General features: G+C 33.0%; 1 protein-coding gene across 1 annotated transcript; it reads right to left on the reverse strand.

Moving 5' to 3' along the window:
• Positions 1–1,150: 1,150 nt before the first annotated feature.
• LOC130441375 (uncharacterized) lies at positions 1,151–17,199 on the reverse strand. The gene is made up of 7 exons (XM_056775029.1): positions 16,969–17,199; positions 7,703–7,914; positions 5,723–6,026; positions 5,031–5,279; positions 4,764–4,953; positions 4,479–4,709; positions 1,151–3,471 (listed from the first exon to the last, which is right to left on the reverse strand). Exons 1-7 carry the CDS (start codon positions 17,077–17,079, stop codon positions 3,041–3,043), a joined length of 1,728 nt encoding a protein of 575 aa, XP_056631007.1. The 5' UTR covers positions 17,080–17,199; the 3' UTR covers positions 1,151–3,040.
• Positions 17,200–19,725: the final 2,526 nt, after the last annotated feature.

Here is a 19,725-nt window from a genome sequence, read left to right on the forward strand (position 1 = left end):
CAAACTAATAGTGTTTAAACATTGGTAAGATTGCCAGTTGTAATTTGTTAATTTGATTATCCGCTTTTGTCATAATCTTGAACCAATTTCAAGCGATCTACCAATTTTAGTGGACTTGGGTATTATAAATAAATTAATAAACAAAGTTGACATAAACTTAAGTATACTGTTAACAATCAACTGTTTGAATTTGTATTTGATACGCCACTGGTCTGGCTGTTCAGAGTAAAAGAGATGGATATACTTAAAGTGAGATCGATAGTAACTGAGTGGCGACGCCATAATTACGCTCTGTGTTTTTCTCATTTGATGTTTACTTTACCTGTGTACCGAAATCCGAAAGGAATATAGCGGAAGTTCAAAAATTGTTGGCGAATCACATATTGACATAGCGTCATGATTGGTAGGTTCCACTTAGTCCAGAGCGTTAAAGTCAATTTAGAAACTCTCACTCCCGCGCCATCGTTCGCGTTCAACATATTTCGAACTGCAATTAAAAAACGCCTTTCCAATGTGAAGTCGAACGTGACGCAACGAGAGCGTCAGTCTAAGAGTTTATAAATCCACCTTCATAATCGTAAAGCCAAGTGGAATTGATTACGAGGCGTTTTGAGCGTTGAGATTATGGAATGGTAAAACTGAAAAAAATGAAGCGAAAGCTTTAAGAAGTTATATTATAATTTGTAAGTTATTGAGTTTTTAGTGGAGTTATCAAAAATTTCGCTAATTCTTTCAACGGTCGCTTCCACCCACTTCTTGACAAGGAGTGTCGAGACCATAACGATCGTAGTCGCTATGTGGAACGCCCAAAAGAGTATTTCAGTCACCGTGAATGCTTAGCGGAATGCACCCTTTAGTAATGTCAAGAGATACTCAAATTTCCCATAATATTTACCTCTAAATTTTTGCCCAGTGCTTAGAAATGCTTTTATACCTATAAACAGTTAAGAAATTTGACAAAAGGATAATTAAAATTTTTTAACAACGAAATAATGACAATATTTGATTAAAAATAAATAAAATAATAGAAATAATTATATAGTGGTAAGTTCAAACTGATGAGATAGTGCAGTTAAGTTTTGAAATAAGTTCAATTTAGTCAAAAGTAAGTGTCTGATCAACCCATATTGATACGAAAGAAAGAGTCATGTGTAATAAATATAATTTTATTAACAATTCAACACAAAAACATTGATATATTTTGATCGAGTAAAAAATGATTTAAAACATTTTATATAAACATGTTCTGTTTTATAAGATTCATCAATTCAACTCTTTAATTGTGTTACAATATTTAATATCCTCAATTGAAAACTTCCTATATTTTATATTAAAATTAGTCTTAAAAGCACTTTTGATTAAAATTTGAATACACTGTTTACATTACCACTACATTAACACTCACAATTACACTGTCTGAAGCGCGTTTCGATAACAAATTTATCGTCTTCAGAGACTGAAGGGAAACTCAGACAGTGTCATTTTGAGTGTTGGTGTAGTGGTTAACGAGAACAGGATGAAAAGTACCAACGGTTTCAGATTTCCTACTTAAATTACAAACTATTTTCTGTGTCAAGTCTAAAATTATAATAAATAAATCAATACAATAGTGAATAAATTATTTCAACCCAGAAACATTTGAAAAAAAAAACTGTGTATAAATTTTTATTTTAAATTGAATAATAAGTTGATGTTAATATGTTTACACAATATATTTCCACATTAATTCGGTTTGTATGTATGTATGAATTTGGGGTCTCGTATACACTGCCACCCAAAGGATTTATTGTGTCCCCCTTTCTTGCTACGATACTGGAGAACCCTGTGTTTACAGCTAATCTTTTGATCCCACTCCTTTTATAAAGTTTATAATGTGTGATGGCTTTAATTGCCAGAGATCTTCGTCTTCTATTTCATACGCTCCCAGGTGTTACTTTTAATATTTGTCTTTAGCACCCTCATTTTTGTTATTTCAGTGTGCAGTATTTTTTATTTATTAACTGAAAAGTTGTTTCCAAGTCGATAAATATTGTAACAATCTGCAAAACATTATCAAATTTGACAACAGCTAATTCAGGAAAAATTTTAATTCATAGATATATTCGAGCTACTTGATATTATATTTTTTTAAATTTCAACGTTGTTTTTAAAACTGTCTAAGAAATATATCTAATTCTGAATCATCAAAAATATCTAATTGTTAATTATATTGGAAAATATATTGATAATTTTTTGGCAAATCAAGTGATTTTCAAATTTTAATTTTACAGGATCTACTAGTTTTCCGTGTGACTATAATTTTAAAGACACTTTCCCTTATTGTACCCAATGTAGATAAATATTATTTGGTTGCCTTCGATTTTCCATACTTCAGTAGCTTGTAGTCGTTAGACAAAAAATCTTTTCTTCTTCATCAATTGTTATCCATCTGCTGCTCTTGGACATCTTCTAATGTTTTTCCCATTATTCTGTCTTGTGTCATTTGCATACAATGTTATTTTCCTATTTCTGGTCTATCTTGGCCGCCATGTTGTGATATTTATGATAGATTATTCTTTGTCTTGATTTCCAGCATGACTTATCCATCTCCATTTTGACTTACAGCTTATGATGTCTGTGAGTTTTGTATGTCTTCTATTTTCTATACTCGTAACAGCTACACCAGAGTAATGAGAGTGAAATAAATTTAGAATAACAAATAGATCGAATATGAATGTCAAAATGGAATAAAAATGAAGAAAATCTTGACTGAATTTTGCAAGTTTTGATAGCAAAAATACAATTGTTTGACGTTACAAGAGGTTTTTAATGCCAGCGATATAGACTTTCATACATCAATGCGTTAATTGAAATTATTGAAAGGTCAATTTTTAAAATCGATTGAGACTTGCATAATTTTTCACTAAAGGATTTTCTAACCTTCATATGGTTGCAAAATATTTGATTTTGATTTTGGAATTGAAGGTGGTGGATAGTTTGGAGAACTTACTTTTGTTAAAGTGTAAAAAATGACCATGCAATATTTTCTTTAGCTCACATTTTAAAATGGACGATTGCCCGTAGTTCCACTTAATGCTGATACGGTGCAAGTTTGTCGGGACGGAGACGCAGGATTAGACAGCCCGCTTTCTCTAATAGGAGAAAGGGCTGGGGTTTTGGGTCTATGGACGACGCTCCTTCTCCTTCTACGATAAAGAGACCTTCTGGCTCCGCAACGTTGTTGTTGCTGTTGTAACACGGAAAGCGCGTTTGCCAGTTCTGTTTCACTTATGAGTCTACGACGGGGCGGGGCTGGAAGAGCTGGTAAAGTGTTAGCTCTTCTAGTTACCTCTGGATAGGTAACAGGTACTAGATTGTTGATGGTTTGAATGGGTTGAGTAGAGAGGATTTGGTCAGAATTAGGCACCACTTGGTTGTTTCTAGTTAGTTGCGTGGGTTGGCTAGGGTTTCGTTTATTGTGTCCCAAATTACCTAGAATATAAAGTTCTACATTAGTACATATATATTTTTTTAATTGGCAATGAAAAGACAATAAATTGATATATATCTAGAGAACGGAGAATTAATCACTAACTATAATAGTTCTTATACCTATATGGATTTACTGATGAGTGTCTAGAAAGCGAGGATTTCATGTATTAAAGAGTCCAGGAAGCAAGGAATCATAGTTACACGATGTGTGCGATTAAATAACAAATAACTGACGAAATGCTGATGCGATCAACGTTAAAACAAGAGTTGTTCAATTTAAGTGAAGTGTATGTAAATCACGTGTTACCAAAATGAGTAACACAAAAAATTAACACAGAATTGTGAGTTTGACAAAACAGAACAAAAGAACTGTAAAGAGAGGAATGTTTATCGACTCCTCGTGGGTATAAATGGGCAAATCCGTTTAGAGAAAGGCGGTGGATGTTAACGAAAAGCCTGGTGTGTCAAGGATCGTTCACACAGCATAAAATATTGAGCGTTTACGAATGTTTGTCCTTTTGCTATGTGCTAGGTTACGTGTCCGCGGCTAGAGGTACGTCACAGTGAATTCTTCACCAAGAAAACGAGCCAACGAATTCGTCGTTAAGGGAACAGCAATTTTTGGTAATAGACATAATATTGTAACGCTTTCATAACCTATGTACAACCCAGACTCGGTCCCGATGGATTTCTGGCTAAATAAATAAAAGTACCAACGAAAGTTATTCGATTTTGGACGACTAGCAGACGTCTGCACTGTTAAAAACGTTAAAATCAGCAGATTTCTAGCCTTGCTGGGAGTAGAGGGTGAAGAGTGTAGTTACTGTAAAGGGATGACTAATTATAATGACTACTTTCTACGAATACAACGGTTCTCGTAATCTAATTTTTATGCTTCTTATACTAAATTCGACTTTAAACAACTTCTGCTACTTGTTTTCAGCTTTTATATATTGAATTGAAGCAAACATAAGACGGAAGTTTAACATATCGATTGGTTCACTTACCCAGCACCCTAAATATCATTCTTAATTTAGCACTCGACCAATGCCCGTGTGTTCGATGAGATCTTCCTTCTAGTGCAGGTAGATTCTTGTTTTTCGCTTTGTGCTTGCATAAAGATATAAGACACTTTGGCTCGGAGGGACTATGGGGATCGTCCGGACTATCTGGCACCGATACACAACAGTTCCACTTTTTTCTAACTTTTTTTTGTTGTACTGGCTTGATTTCGGGAGCTGCAAGAAATATATAAAGATTTTTACCGCACTAGATTGATAGAGTTAAATTACCTATAGAATTATTGGACATAACGCACAATTGGCAATCCTGTGGAGTACTGGGTGGAGTTGGTGTTGGTTCGACATTACAATTTGAGAAAGTTTCCTCCAAAACTGTACACGTAAATAGCGTGGTTTTGGTTTTCTGTTCACCGCAACCTAAATTTATAGGTCTATGTCTGAGATTTGGGTTATTATTTATCTGAAATAAAAGATAACTTGTTAAAGCAAACTGAGAAACTAAGAGTTTTAATACGGTATTAATAATTTTTTATATACCTGCACTTCTTCTTGTTGAGAACTGGTAGCAGGAACTGGATTCTGTCTTTGATTTCTAATGTATTCATAGGTGGTGAGACCCAAAAATGAAATGTATATGTGAAAAAAGCACAGATGCAGCAATAGGCCAGCTGTAATGGCTGCCAGAAGACCTAAGGCTGCTACAACTGCTAGAAAAGCGGCATCACTGGACGGCAGTGAGGACGGAGGCAAGGATGTTGTTGAGTTTATATCAGGTATAAATGAATCCTGAAAAATACGCTCACTTTACTCAATTGAAATATATAGATAGGTTAGGTTAGGTTTGTTGATCTGGAGTGTTATTTTTCTTAAGCCAATTGGAACGTTCGATTAACTCTACAAATAGTTTCAAGGTCACTCTTTCCCTTCAACTTTGTACAGATTACTCATTTCTAAAGTATTGTAATCGCTCTAGTTATTAAAGGTAGTTTCTTAATTCCTTCAGAAGTACCAAAAGACAATTTAATTAACATCTCATCTAGTAAAGTTGCTTCCTAGCTGGTAGATCCATTTGTTCTTAACATTTAAAAATATGTTTGCTTCTCAATATCTTCTCGACATTGTTTATTGGAAGAATATATTTAAAAAATACCTCTGGATAATTTTTCAAAGGATTTGTATACTAAAAATTACGATTCTAACTAAATTCTCAACATTTTGAAGATGCTTACCTTTTTGTCGGTAGTTGAATCCCCTTCTTCTTGCTGATTACTCCAATACCACGAGGAATGATGCAAAACTAATTGAGCGACGGCTAACGCCGTTACTACTGCGGCGGCTGCGACTGCCGTAGAAACACACATTACGAAAAGTGCGTAATTTCTTGCGCCGATACAATGATTCAACCACTTACAATGATGATCGAAACGTGCAACGCACTTGTTACAGGAGCTGCAATGTTTTGTTCTAGGACCGCTGATCAGAATTAGGCACAAGTGACAGTTGCCGCTTTCGATCACGTGGGCGTATTTTGTTCTGAAAAATTGGATGTTATGTGTAATTATTTGGAATTAAATAATCATATCAAAACATTTATTATCGTTTTATTGTTAGTTACATTATAAATTATTTTTGTTTTATACCTAAGAAAATTCGCTTTTTCAACCAACAAAAGTTCCTCGGATATATTTAGAACGTTATTGAATTTTCGAGAATTTGGTAGAACTTTCTAAATACTAGGACATTATTCACTTATTCACTACAGTAAATTGATGACTTGAGACTTGAGACTTCGCTCGATTCCTGGTTTCGTTTTTCCAATTTTTAACTTTCATTCTCTCTAGGCCTGGTTCTCGCATCTAACTACTTTTTCTGGCGCGTCCAATCTTTCTTTTTGCTTCTAATCTTCTTCTCTAGATCTTCTTTGCTGCACTTTTTTCATTAATTCGCTGCAGATGTCTGATCCACTTTATTTGTTTAGTTTTTAGAAACGTATATTATTTCTTTTTTTTTGTAATTTTTGGAATCGTTGGTGATATTCATACTGAACACACTGTTTTTACTACCATTACACCAAGATAAACAGTTTACTTTCAGTCTCTGAAGACGATATCTTGGTTAACGTCTGTAAACAGTGTGATCATTTATAACTTTCTCAACTGTAAATTACTTCTAATTCTTAAAATTTTTTATTGGTTTTATTGAATTGAGTTACTCTTTTAAAACCAAGTTCAGTATTTATTGTATCTATATTGCTGAAGTGTTTCGTCTGTCCTTCACAATATATTTATCTTTTTCCCAATATCCGTGCAGTTCTTAATTAGACATTAGTCCACATCATTAGTGGATGCCAAAATGTATTTAGAATTCACTATGTTAAGCTATTTTAAGTCATTTAAGTAATTTTATCAAGTATTATATTTTTCTAGGTACTTTAAAATCATCTAAAACTGAAGTTCAACTTTTTTCTACTCGTACATATGCTTACTCAAAGTTTATAAATGTAGAATGTGATTTTGACATTCCTGATACTAAAAATTTAATCGGTCGTAGACCTTCAAACTCTGAGGCCACACTAGTAGTCGCCTATTACTTTTTCAGCATAGGGTTATAATCTATCGCTTTATTCCTTGAGAGTACATCGTAAATATTCGGCAATATTCACAATCCAGTATGTCTCTTTTTTATTTATAGAGAAAATAAGAAATTTTGGCTTTGGCATTGATATTTATTTCCACGCAGTAATCAAATGATTATTAAGTATCCTTGTGAGGCTTTCCCCTCCCTATTTCAGTAACTTTGATGAAATTGATTCCTCTTCTGGTGAATTTCTAATTTTTGTACCTTGTTTTATTTCCTAAAAAGTTGATAGTTCGCAGTTTTCAACATATTTCACACTATACTCATTTATTTCTAGCTCCACATTATTTGAATCTTCATTATTTAGTAGCTCTTCAAATTACTCAACCCACCTTTCAATTATTTTTGTTTTCGTCACCTTTTCTTTATTCTTGTTTTTACAGAAATTGATTTTGGATGGATATCCTCTTATGATGTTTTTGATTCTTATCCCTGTTCGGTTTTCCAGCTTCCGTTATTCTGCTTTTTTTTCAATGCTTAAAATATCAAACTAACTTCCTCCTTTCTTTATAGAACATTTCGTGTTGTTTTTTTTAGACTCGTGACGTTACCAATAATAAGACAGTACATACCTATCAAGTTGTGGTACTGGTTCAGGTTCTCTTTCTCTCAATGCTGCTTCGGCGGGATCGACCAATGCAGCGCCCAGATGAGTCGTGAGATGGAGTAACAGCAATAAAGATAGTACTGCTAGAACTGGTGGTTGGACGTGAATCGGCAAAGCTGGAATCAATATTAAAAATGAACCACCCGAGAGGATAGCTAACGCCAGCCAACCTGTAAGCTGAAATAGATAATTTTATTACTACGAATTCTGGATTAACAGAAGCTGATAATATGAAATGTTATGTTTTTACTGACAATAATACTAAGCATTTAATGGAGGTCAAAATAGAGTAACACACCTGTGAGAAAACACGGTCAAATTTAAGAATGTATGAACTCTAAAAAAAGTTATAATATGGTAGTGTACACCTGAGGCAAAATAGTTTTGAAGGTAGCCATGAGGCTGAACTTGCAGATGGGCATGGCTCTGAGTACAGTATCGTAGAAAAGTTCTAGCTGTTGCGATAAGGTTTCAGGTTTTTAGTCAATGTTGGAAGATTCTGATTGGAAACTAGCGAGCCGCGACCGTGTATTTATTAATTTTTGGTAAATCAATCAAAATGAGTGTTAATAAGAAAAATAAAGAAAGAAGTCTGGTGATGAGGCGATGGATCTGATTAATCTGTATGAGGTGAAACAGTTTGGTTAGAATGTGGAACAAATTTTATCTTATTCGTGCCAAGAAAACGGGAAATTTGGAGTGTTTGATACAAATTTTGACAATTATGATGGAAACGAATAATTCATGACCTGTGGAATAAGTACACTGCATAAATGATGTCATAGAAACATCACTAGAAGAAAAGAAGGTCTGCTCTTCTTAGACGTGCCAGAGGCGTTTGACAAAGTTTGGCATGAAGGTCTCAAATACGAACCGAACAAACCTTGCCTAGACAATAAGCAAACCTGTTAGAGTCATATATTACATGAGTTTTCATAATAAAGTAAGAAGGAAATCAATTATCGAATAAATTAATAATTGTACCCAAAAATCGTAAAGAAGAATAAATCGATGAAATTTCACGAATAAAAAAGAAACCAGAGAAGTAACCAACAAAACGAAAAGTATGCTGCGGTTAGCCGAAATGAAAACGTTCAGGACTATAGTGGCAAAAACAAGAGTAGATCGAATCAGGAACACTGACATGTGGGGTGCAAGACATCGTAAGATGGGGGGAGACAAAGAAAAAGATACTGGTACGCCCACGTGAGAAGAATGGAAGAGAGTAGACTACCACGCATCGTACTTGAAGGGAAACCAATAGGGAAAAGAGAACCCGGACGACCACATAAGAGATGGATGGACAGCTGGCAGATACAGAGGAACCTGCAAAACTAACAGATCATGAGATTTAAAAAATGAATAAGAAAAAGAAGCATTATGTATACAAAAAAAAAGACGGTGATCAAGTACCACATATAATCAAATCCGAAACCTGTTTGGACCTGCAGGATTTGACTATGGGCATTTGCTAGCAAAAACTACACCCAATCAAAATAGAGAATCAATGATAAAGTTATAAGGAACATTCTTGATGCACCTTGATATTTTCAAAATAGGAATCCACTCAAGTTACCAAAAATCGTAATATCGAGGCAATCCAGCTCCTCGACTATAGAGACCTAGAGAGAGAAGATCCAAGTGCTTAGTGTAAAAACAGAGTGTTGGTGTTATATTGTGGAACAATTTAAGAAACTCCTACTGAGTGAGACCCTTATTTTTACGATAGTAATTGAACATTGATCGTTGTGATGACCAGGTTACAATGATAAGAAGACCTTCAAGGGTTTCTTAAAAAAAAAGATAGAAATAACAGGAAATAGAAGCACATAATCAAATTTTATATCGCGCTTGCCGATCTCTAAATCAGTAGCCAGTCCGAATTGCACTGCACAAATCCCATAACGTTTTTCCTCACCAGTCCACCCTTTTTTCAATTTTCCGTTGCTTGGAAATTTTGTAGTCTACTATTTAAGTAAAGCGTTTTGTCACGAATCCATTTTCCAAAAATCACACGAATTAAAAATTCCAAGTCTGGAAATTATTATTGCTGTGGAGTCTCTTGAATCTGTTTCAAGTAGACAACAGTCTGAGACTGATCTTGAGATTGTTTCTTTTGTCTTTGATGAACACATACCTTTGAAAAGTAAAAATAGTGTTTACCAATTCATCTTTCAGATATTTCGAATTCTATTCACAAAATAAATGTTTAAATACAATTATTTTTACAAATAAGACAGTATTTTCCACTGAATCCACGTTTATGAATGGTACATTTAATCCTCACAATTGTGAATGTTGGAGTTATTTTAATTGGAACATTGAATACAGCATCGGGCATCCCCACCCTTGTTTTAAATTACTTAAATGTTAGTTTTCCAAGACAAATCGACTGGAAGAATAGAGTCGTTAATCAAATTTCCTGATTTATCGCATTTAGATTATTTTTTTGAGGATATTTGAAAAATATTGTATATAAAAGAAATTTTGCTATCTGAGATATAAAATATTGATAACAACCAGTCAAATACAAATCAATCACGCATGGACTTTCATCGTTACTTCCAAATATGACCATTATTGATCTTCCACTTTATTTAGGTTGCTGTTGGCTGTTGGCAAAGATGACGCATACCAATAAATTTGACACTTAATGGACTTTTATCGTTTTCCTGTCTGCTCCTCAAATGTTTTGGGTAATCGACCAAGCGTAAAAGGAATAAAGGGATATCAAATTACTTCCGGTTCTGTAAGTTTTGCTATGACAACAACCAACAAAACGCGTAATGTTTTGAATCTTTGAATATTTGGGGCTACAATATATAATTTGAGAATAGCAGCTGTTGGAAAAATGATGGATATGGATTTTAATTTAATAAAAAAATCAGTTTTTGTTATTTCAAATAAAAGATATGATTTAAAAATGAACTAGGCGCGATTCTGTATGTAATTTCAAAATGATTTACAGGGCGTTGATTTGTTTTAAATAAACGATCTCTGATTGCAAATGACATTTGTTTCAATAGAAGAGGATGTCTAGAATGTGCACTTCCAGCTAAAATAAAAGCTTCCTCTCGAGGTCTAGTAGATTGCTGAATACGTTCTAAAAAGCAAGATGTTCTCCGTTAAATATAGGGATTGTGTAAATGAGTTTCTATGGCGTATTTTCTAGGGATTTTCAATGTGGTCGAATGATTCTCATCAAAAATCAGAATAACAAATCGACAATCTGATTGAATCTGACCATCAAATAACCAGATCAATGTTCAAAGTCTTTGTTTTTGATCTTTATGATATTTTGTAACTTCACTAGATTCCTGAACTATTAATCAAGATTTTTCACGCTTTTCCTGAGTTTTGTGAAAGAATAATGAAAAATTAACCCGTACTGCGATTTTACATCAAAACAATGCGCCGGCTTATTAAGTATTGGTTGTCCAGCTAATTCCAGTGTTAGACCATCTGTGGCATTAGCCAGAACTTGCATTGTTTGATTTTTATCTGCGTCCTGCGAGTATATAAATAGAAACAATATTTGAGTCTGTTAAAGCTGTAAGTTTTCTGATGAAGACCACCAGCAATATCTTATACAAGGTTTACATGGAGTTGTAGGAAGGGAGAGTTAAAAGTTATGTAATTCAAAATGTATGTATGAATTCGAAATGAAATATTTTATAGCGTTAATTTCGTTAAGTAATACCCACACCTTGTATACAATGACGTAGTTACAAAAACAGAACGTCAACTTATTAAAATTTATATATTTTTGCTCGACGTATAAAATCATGAAAACATGGAATAAAGAAATTAAGAAGGATGATAAAAACTAATAATTTATTGCTACAAAAAGCTCTACTTAAGAGAAAGCTTTTGGGGCAGCTGCTAGAACAAGCACCGTCCTGTATGTTTTGCACTCATTTAAAGTTTCAAATTATATTGCTTTCATATCATGTGTAATTAATTAAAATAACAATTTTTGATTCCATAATTCCAAGGAAATAAGATAAGAAAAACATAAGCGAAAGGATTAGTTGAAGTACCTGACTTCGTAGAGGATTTGGATCTCACCGGACGTACTCATACAGAAAATTAAATTTTTCCTAACCTTAAAGCCCAAGCAGCAAGAATGGAATTAGATTATCGATATTAAGACTAAGTACATTGAAACTATTAGCAATCAACAAGAAAATACGGTACACAATGATGATGATCAGAGATTGTAGACGATCCCTCTGTGATACAACAACCGAAATAAGGCAGCGGATTATACTGGCGAGCAACTCTATCATGGCTTACTTAGACTTCTACGGAAAAAACTCCTACACCTAGTAATGATTTGTAGGTGCGGGTCTTGGGCCTTAAAAAAGAATGATGAAAACTTACTGCTCTTGCGGCGTATATTGTGGAGGTGATAGATGGAGGAGTCGATATAATTTTGAGCTGGAAATAGATTTTAGTGAACTCAAGTGGTATAAATGCAAGGGTTTAGAAGATCGAGACATCTGGCACGTATGAATCATGATAGAGCTTCCTCAAGATTGTACGGAAATGAACTCGGTATAAGAAATTGGTAGTTCGAGACCGGAGACATTGGAATGGTATACTTGATAAGCCAGTGTCCACAAATGGCTGTAGCGCCAGCGAAGAAGTCGTATTATTATTATTAAATGAATATGTTGTTTTCTCATCTATGTTTATATATCTAATCCTAGCTCATTCCAAGATATTGGAATCCACTTATCTCCTGCATTACCTTATCTTTCTATTATCTCTCTCTCTTCTATTATCCTCTTTTTCTTTGTGGTGTCCACTTTAGAACCTTTTTAGGTTATATGACCATACCTGTTAAGTTGTTTTTTATGTCATCTCCTTTGATTTTGTCAATGCCACTTCTATTTCAATCAGATTTTTAACCAGTATTATCAGTTTTTTCATATCTCTATGATAGTATTCTATTATTTTGTTTCCAGTTATCGTAAAGTCCTCATATTTGATGTATTTATCATTTATCTATCCATAGTTTTTGCGTTGGTTGTGCTTCATACAATTAATTTTCTGTTTAGAACTTAAAAATACAGCTTAGTCACTAACTAAATTATTGAAATTATAAATTCTCCCTAACATCCTCTTGAAATTTACCATTTTTTTAACCTGCAAACATTTAATTTGTGGTTATTCTACTATTTTCGCCCGTTAAGGAAATTAACTTCATTTGGAACACATCCAAAGGTGGTTGTAATTCTTCCTAATATACATAACCGAGAATAACCAGATTGCAACTCATGAATAAGCAGATATTATAAATAGCTTCATTATTCAACAAGTAAACGGAATTAACATTCTAAGCACTATAGAATTTCTATTTTATTAAATCTATTATTAAACTACCCTATTCGTTTGTGGGTTTGAACCATAGAATCGATTTTTAAAGTAGATACTAATTATTCAAATCGACTATACCAACTTGTCATTAAGAATTCTCAGATTGAAAGCCAACCAATTTGATGTAACTTTCAACTGTGTATTTTCAATTACTGTCAATCAAAATCAGATTCTTGTAAATGCTCTTGGTTACGAATTGACGAATTGTTGGTCGAATTTTCAAAGATGAAAAACATTATTTATGTCTTTAGTATGTTTATTTGCTCCATTCCATCACTTCACTTCTGTATTCTATTTTGTTGAGTAGGTCCTCCGCATACATTAGTTTGTCCATGTAGATTGGTTTCAATGTGTTGTATCCTATGTGTGTTTTCTTTCCTTCTTAGTTCACTTCTTCAGCTATTTTGTCCATTACTATTAGAAACAATAACGGGCTTCAAACGCCTCCGTGTCTCACTCCTCTATAAGTTACAAAACTATTTGTCGTCTTCTCTATAACTCGTACCACTTTCTCCGTTTTCTTATATTATATATATATATATATATATATATATATATATATATATATATATATATATATATATATATATATATATATAGAACCAATAGCTCAACGCAAAATTCGATTCTTTTTGATAACAGATACAAACAGTGGGATTTATGTTGTAGCAGTTGATTTAGATAAAGCCTCCGATAGTATATGCAAAATACTTATACGGAAAATGATGAGAAATAGAAAAGTAAACTTATGAACATAGTTCAATATATATATATATATATATATATATATATATATACATAGTTCAAAATATATATATATATATATATATATATATTGAACTATGTTCATAAGTTTACTTTTCTATTTCTCATCATTTTCCGTATAAGTATTTTGCATATACTATCGGAGGCTTTATCTAAATCAACTGCTACAACATAAATCCCACTGTTTGTATCTGTTATCAAAAAGAATCGAATTTTGCGTTGAGCTATTGGTAAATCAACTGCTACAACATAAATCCCACTGTTTGTATCTGTTATCAAAAAGAATCGAATTTTGCGTTGAGCTATTGGTTCTAAATGTTGTCTGTGTGTCATTTCATGTGTACGTAGTATGAAGTAGCGATATCCTATAATTTTTGCAATCCAGTAATATTCTGTACCCAAGTTTCTTAAGTACCTTGTCATTTCTGTCTGTATTTCATCTAATAAAAATGCTTTATGTATTTTTAGTTTTTCTATCGTCTTTATCACCTCACGCTTTTTCATTTTTGGTCCTGGCTCTGCAGATATTGCGCTTATTCCTGTTGTATATCCGTTTTCTCTTTTTGACTGTTCTTTGTCTTTTTCTGCTTCTATATGTACCGCTGTTAGTAACTCTTTGAATCGTTCCTTCCATTTGTTTAATATTTCGTTTTCTTCAGTTAAAAACAAAATATTATCTACATAAAACTATTCTTGACACAATTGAAATATTACGTAATTCATATTCAGAATGATTCAATTAAATATTCAAGCCTAGAATTTTGAAGAAAATTGAAGTGTGTGTGAAGTATAAAAATTATTGTTTACTTATGTAGATGAAACTTATATTCCAGTCATATTCTAAATGAAAAAAACCTATTAGTAAAGGCAATTGTGTGATTATAGTTCAGCAGAATTTATAAGAAAGATTCTAATCGTTTTTATTAACATTATTAATCAGCAACAGATCAAAGGGCTAATGTTCTAAGTGGTCTAAGTCAACGTTCATATTTACTTTCGTGTTAGGTGACAAATGAATCATTTTTTTGAAAATTACAGAACTTCATTTTCTGCTACTGGCTATATTGATTTTTAGAACAATACAATGTATTAGATCCAAAATGTTTTATATTTCCACTTTCTCTATTTTGAGGGTTTGCTGAACCCACTTAATAGAGTAGTTAGATTCTTAAAATAAGAACTTATGAGTACGATTATCCTTAATATATTGGTTTTAAGATAGGGTAAATAACCTCATCAATCAAGTGTTCTGAATTCCGCTACACTGTTATTAGACCTTAATTCGACTTTTGTTGATAACTATTCAACGCATAACAGCTAAGGTCTAGCGAGTTTTTAGTAGTTCATTGAAGTCGATTTTGCTTCTGGTTTTTTTTTGGATTGATTACTTTTATTATACAAATTTCCTCAAAGAAAAAGATGAATTCTCATCACTTAACCTTTAATAAAACAGCTTTGATACGTCGATTTGTATTTCTAGATATGCATTTTTTGGAAAAAGTTATATAGGGTGTGTCATGTGACAGTGGCCAATGACAAAATAAAAATCATAATAAAACTATTAAAACTTGGATAGGTATGTTTCGTTTTCTGTTATTTGGTTATTATTACAGAATAATCTAACTATTTTTTTAAATTTTCAAAAATGTATCTGAGCTTATACAAGTTTTCGATCTTATATTGGTCTTTTAGAACCGTAAACTGTATAGAAAAATGTTTGAACAGGCCAAAATCCCTGTGTATTAAATATAGCATAGCAGTATCATAAGATTTTGCCAATGAAGATTAGAAATTTTATTATAGTCTATTCTTAATACTTTAGTTTAGTTGCCGCTTGCAAGGTGCAGTGGCACGGGTCGCGTCTGAACAGAAAAATCAGTTAATGAAAAAACAATTTTAAATCATTTGCGGCCGGTAAATATTGAGATAATATTTAAATGTTTAAAATTTTAAAGTCTCAATTCTAGAATTATATTCCAGACGAAATTGCAAAGAACACTGAAAAGGCAACGCGAAATTTGTTACCAATAAAATCCAAAGAATATGACAATTTTTGTGGAGATGTCAGAAAATGCCGTAGAAAACGAAACTGTGCTTTACTGTAGAAGGTACGTTGTGGGTTGAATATTCGATGATAAAGAAGACTTTCAGGAATATGAACAATATATGTTTTTTTCGAAAATTCGGAAAACAAAAGATTTGCAACTAGAAAAAGTGGATGTATTAATTTGGACGATGTCTGCTGAGAACAAAGACAATTCTTAACTTATACACACGGCCGCTGTACTTTATATATTGTTATAAATATCACATTTTGGAAAAATATTCAGTATTATTACAAAATACACTTCTCGTTTTGCATATATAACTACGTTGAAGCGACTGCATAATAGTTGCTAAAGGATATTTGAAGGAGACAGCATCTCCTTAAAACAACGACATTTCATAGAAGTTAGCAAGCAAATCATCAATGGATTATGAGTCAACCTCTTCTGCAGGATATTTATCTAGCAACGGGATCTTCTAGACTTGCCATTTCTATGTAAGTACAACCAAATAATATAAAAATGTAATTTTATATTTTTTTATTAAAAATTCAGTAACTGTTTTAATGCCCGCACAGACATAAAGTAATCCAATGTGTGGATAGTATCTAAGTATAAAATCTTCTAATATGATTATTATATTACAACAGCTGAAACTGTTTGTTGTGATCGCTCATAATAAGGTAATATTCTCATAAAATGGCGGCAAATCAAATGCTATGAATCAACATCAATTTTTAAAATGATAATAATGTGAATAATACATATTAATAATAGATAGCATCAATAAGCATTGCTAAAAGCAAAACAAACGTTATTACTAGAATACGTAGCCTTTATTAAAAAATTTTCAGCGATACAAAAAATATACAAGCATAAAGTCCAATTGTTTTCATTGACAATAAACAAAAGCCTGGTATTTAATAATATACTGTGCAATCTAAATAACAAAAAAATATAATTACCCTGCAAAATACAGCAAAGCTCAAACAGTGCAAAAAATCTGGATATCATCTTCAGGGAGTAACTGGTTTCTCACCTGCAGGGGATGCAACGGCAGCTGGAAGCCGTGCTGACGGCGGAGCCTGTTGGATTGAATCACGCTACCGCCGTCTCCCAAATTGCCTTTACCGTTTTCCGTGTTTAACATCGCAGAAAACCCACGAAGATGACGACGATAACGACGAATCCATAGCGGTGGCTCCTCGTGGTATATAAGTGTTCAGTCACGTGCATACTGGAAGCGGTGTCATGACAAAGAGCTAAAAGCACCTTTCGACGTCAAAGCACGAAAGAGTATCGATCCGAGGCGCGTTGGAAGCAGCGCAATGAGTTACATAAGGTGGTAGTAAATTCGACTTCCTGCTGCAATTTGTACAACTGCAGGATGTGACAGTCTAGGGATCTGGTGAAGAATATATTTAGGTTCATCCTAATTCCAATCTACCGGGTGTTTTATGTTATACTTTCAATATACTTGGGTTTATCAGATTATTGACATTAATATTTAATCATATTTTTGATTTATTAAAAATTTTGGATAATATAAATACATTTGTTTCCAAAGTTTATGGAGCGCTTTTATCTCTAAAATTAAATAAAACTAAAAGGGTATTTTTAATTATTTTGGAATGCCTATAAATGCCATTTGGCACGGAATATTCCATCAATCAGTCTGCCACGATTTCTCCAACTTTGCAAGCATTTCGTACATGAATCAAGCTAAATTTTGCCGATAGCCTGGGTTTTGATGACTTTGATGGCCATTGGAGATTGGAGATATACTCGCGGCCTCAGAAAAACCTCCTAAGGAATAGTCTAAAGCATTCAAATCGTATAATCTCGTGCAAAATCAGTAGGTAATACGACCTTAACGTGATAACCTTGTCCAGGTCGATTTTTAAGAAATATGGACCAATAACGTCGCCAGCTTAAAATCTACACTAAACAGCAAAGCACTGGACACTCAAGCATCTCATGTGGATTAATATCGTTTCAAATTAGATGATTTTGCTAGCTCGTCATCTAGAAATGAGCCTGATAGATAGAGGATTTTTCGTTACAAACTGCTTCAAAACTTGTTCAGTAAACACACGTTGTGATCTATTGTCGTTTACCTTCATCCCTGGATATTTCAATTTTGTACAGGTCCAAGTCATTACATGAAATCGACCACTTCGGGATCTTTTCCACATTTCCACGTGCTGCGGCAATGTTTTCGGCAGATCTTGCAGTTCATTCACTGAGCTAAATTGGGAAGGATACTCGGAAGAAAAGGAGGAATAAAATTAATTAGGATATTCATCAAATATATTTTCAAGCTTTTTCTTATAATAATATTATGAAAGAGATAATTTGCAACTATTTATTGCAAAAACACGGTTTTTGTTGTTGTAGCTTTCTAATTTACAACGCCAAGCTTCTTGTTGATTACAAAATTACCTAAAACTGAATTGGAAAAGTACCATCTCAGATATTTACAAAATTACCCTCATATTGAATTTTTAATTCATGTAGGAGTTAATTTTAAAAGTATGTATGTACCAGAATCATAAGATCTTGTGCTGTAGGTGGATGATGTAGAGGAAAACATGCAACCACAAAAATTACTGTTACATATATGTCCAACCAAAACCTTTGCCTTTAATAAGAAGAAGAAAGATAAAATTATCTATACAGATACGTGTGAGACCAAAAATACTAAGTGAATTTGATAATGTAGAAATCAACATTTCTTTCTCAACCTATTAGTCTTTCCTTCTCCAATTTGTGACTTAACTTGTATCGTCTTCCAAATGTCTGATTATAATCGAATCGCTTCAAAATAGAATTCCATACAAAAGTTGATGTTTAATTGAAACTAGACTGATAGAAATAATTCCACACTAAATCATGAAAGTTGGACGAATTTGTAACAACCTTCTCGTCTAAACGATCGTGGCACGCGACATAACATGAAAACTGAATTATTTGATTACCATGCCATATAGTAGTAGTGGCATCGTTCAGACTGAATATCTATTGAACCCACTTCCGCTATCTCGCCTGACCCTTATACCCTCAGACACTTGTGGAATAAACAACGATTTTATAGACGTAACTGTATATAAATCGCGATTTCCTATTTGTATTCTAGAAAATACTATAGAAAAAATTTTCTCAATAGATTTCTATAATCTAGACTATCTAGAGACAACAAATCAATTCTCTGGTTACCAAATCCATAAATTCTCATCGTATTCAAAAAATCGAACAAACATTTAACACATCAATTGGTCTGTAAATTTTCCATTTTCCTTCACAACCGTCTGGAATAGCATAAAAGACAACATTGAAAAATACAATGAATCACCACCACCACTACTTACTTCACCATCAACCCTTAGATCAAAAAAAAAAATGAGAGCTGCAACCATTCAGCATCTTCCGAAAAGTTTCCTTATCTCTATCATATACAAGTTTAAAGTTGTTTGTATTATATTACTGCTTTTATTATTATTTTTTTGTTTTTATAGCTTATAAGATGTTTCCAGCTTTCTCTTCAACTTGTTATTTTCGATTCATAAAAAGCTGGCGGTATCTAATTTCATATTAATGCCCCAATCCATCTAAGTCCAATTGTTTATACTTAAACTGAAACCGAAGAAAAGTACACAACTCTTGATATTTTGCTCTGGTTGAAATTATTCTACAACATTTTGGGAAATGGTTGAGTTATGGAAATGGTAATCAAGTTCGTGCTCCTTTATATGTTTAACAAGAGATCTTACTGTTTGTTTTATATAAAATTTTTAAC

Source organism: Diorhabda sublineata, chromosome 3 (genome assembly GCF_026230105.1).
Source record: "Diorhabda sublineata isolate icDioSubl1.1 chromosome 3, icDioSubl1.1, whole genome shotgun sequence".
Lineage (NCBI taxonomy): Eukaryota > Metazoa > Arthropoda > Insecta > Coleoptera > Chrysomelidae > Diorhabda > Diorhabda sublineata.

What these genes read in the sequence shown, in the direction of transcription:
- LOC130441375 (XM_056775029.1), bottom strand. Translation starts at nt 17,079, where the DNA reads ATGTTAAACACGGAAAACGGTAAAGGCAATTTGGGAGACGGCGGTAGC. An exon ending in TGCCGTTGCATCCCCTGCAG is followed by an intron (nt 7,915 to 16,968) that starts GTGAGAAACCAG and finishes TATCTATTTCAG; the next exon opens with CTTACAGGTTGGCTGGCGTT. An exon ending in CCAGTACCACAACTTGATAG is followed by an intron (nt 6,027 to 7,702) that starts GTATGTACTGTC and finishes CCAATTTTTCAG; the next exon opens with AACAAAATACGCCCACGTGA.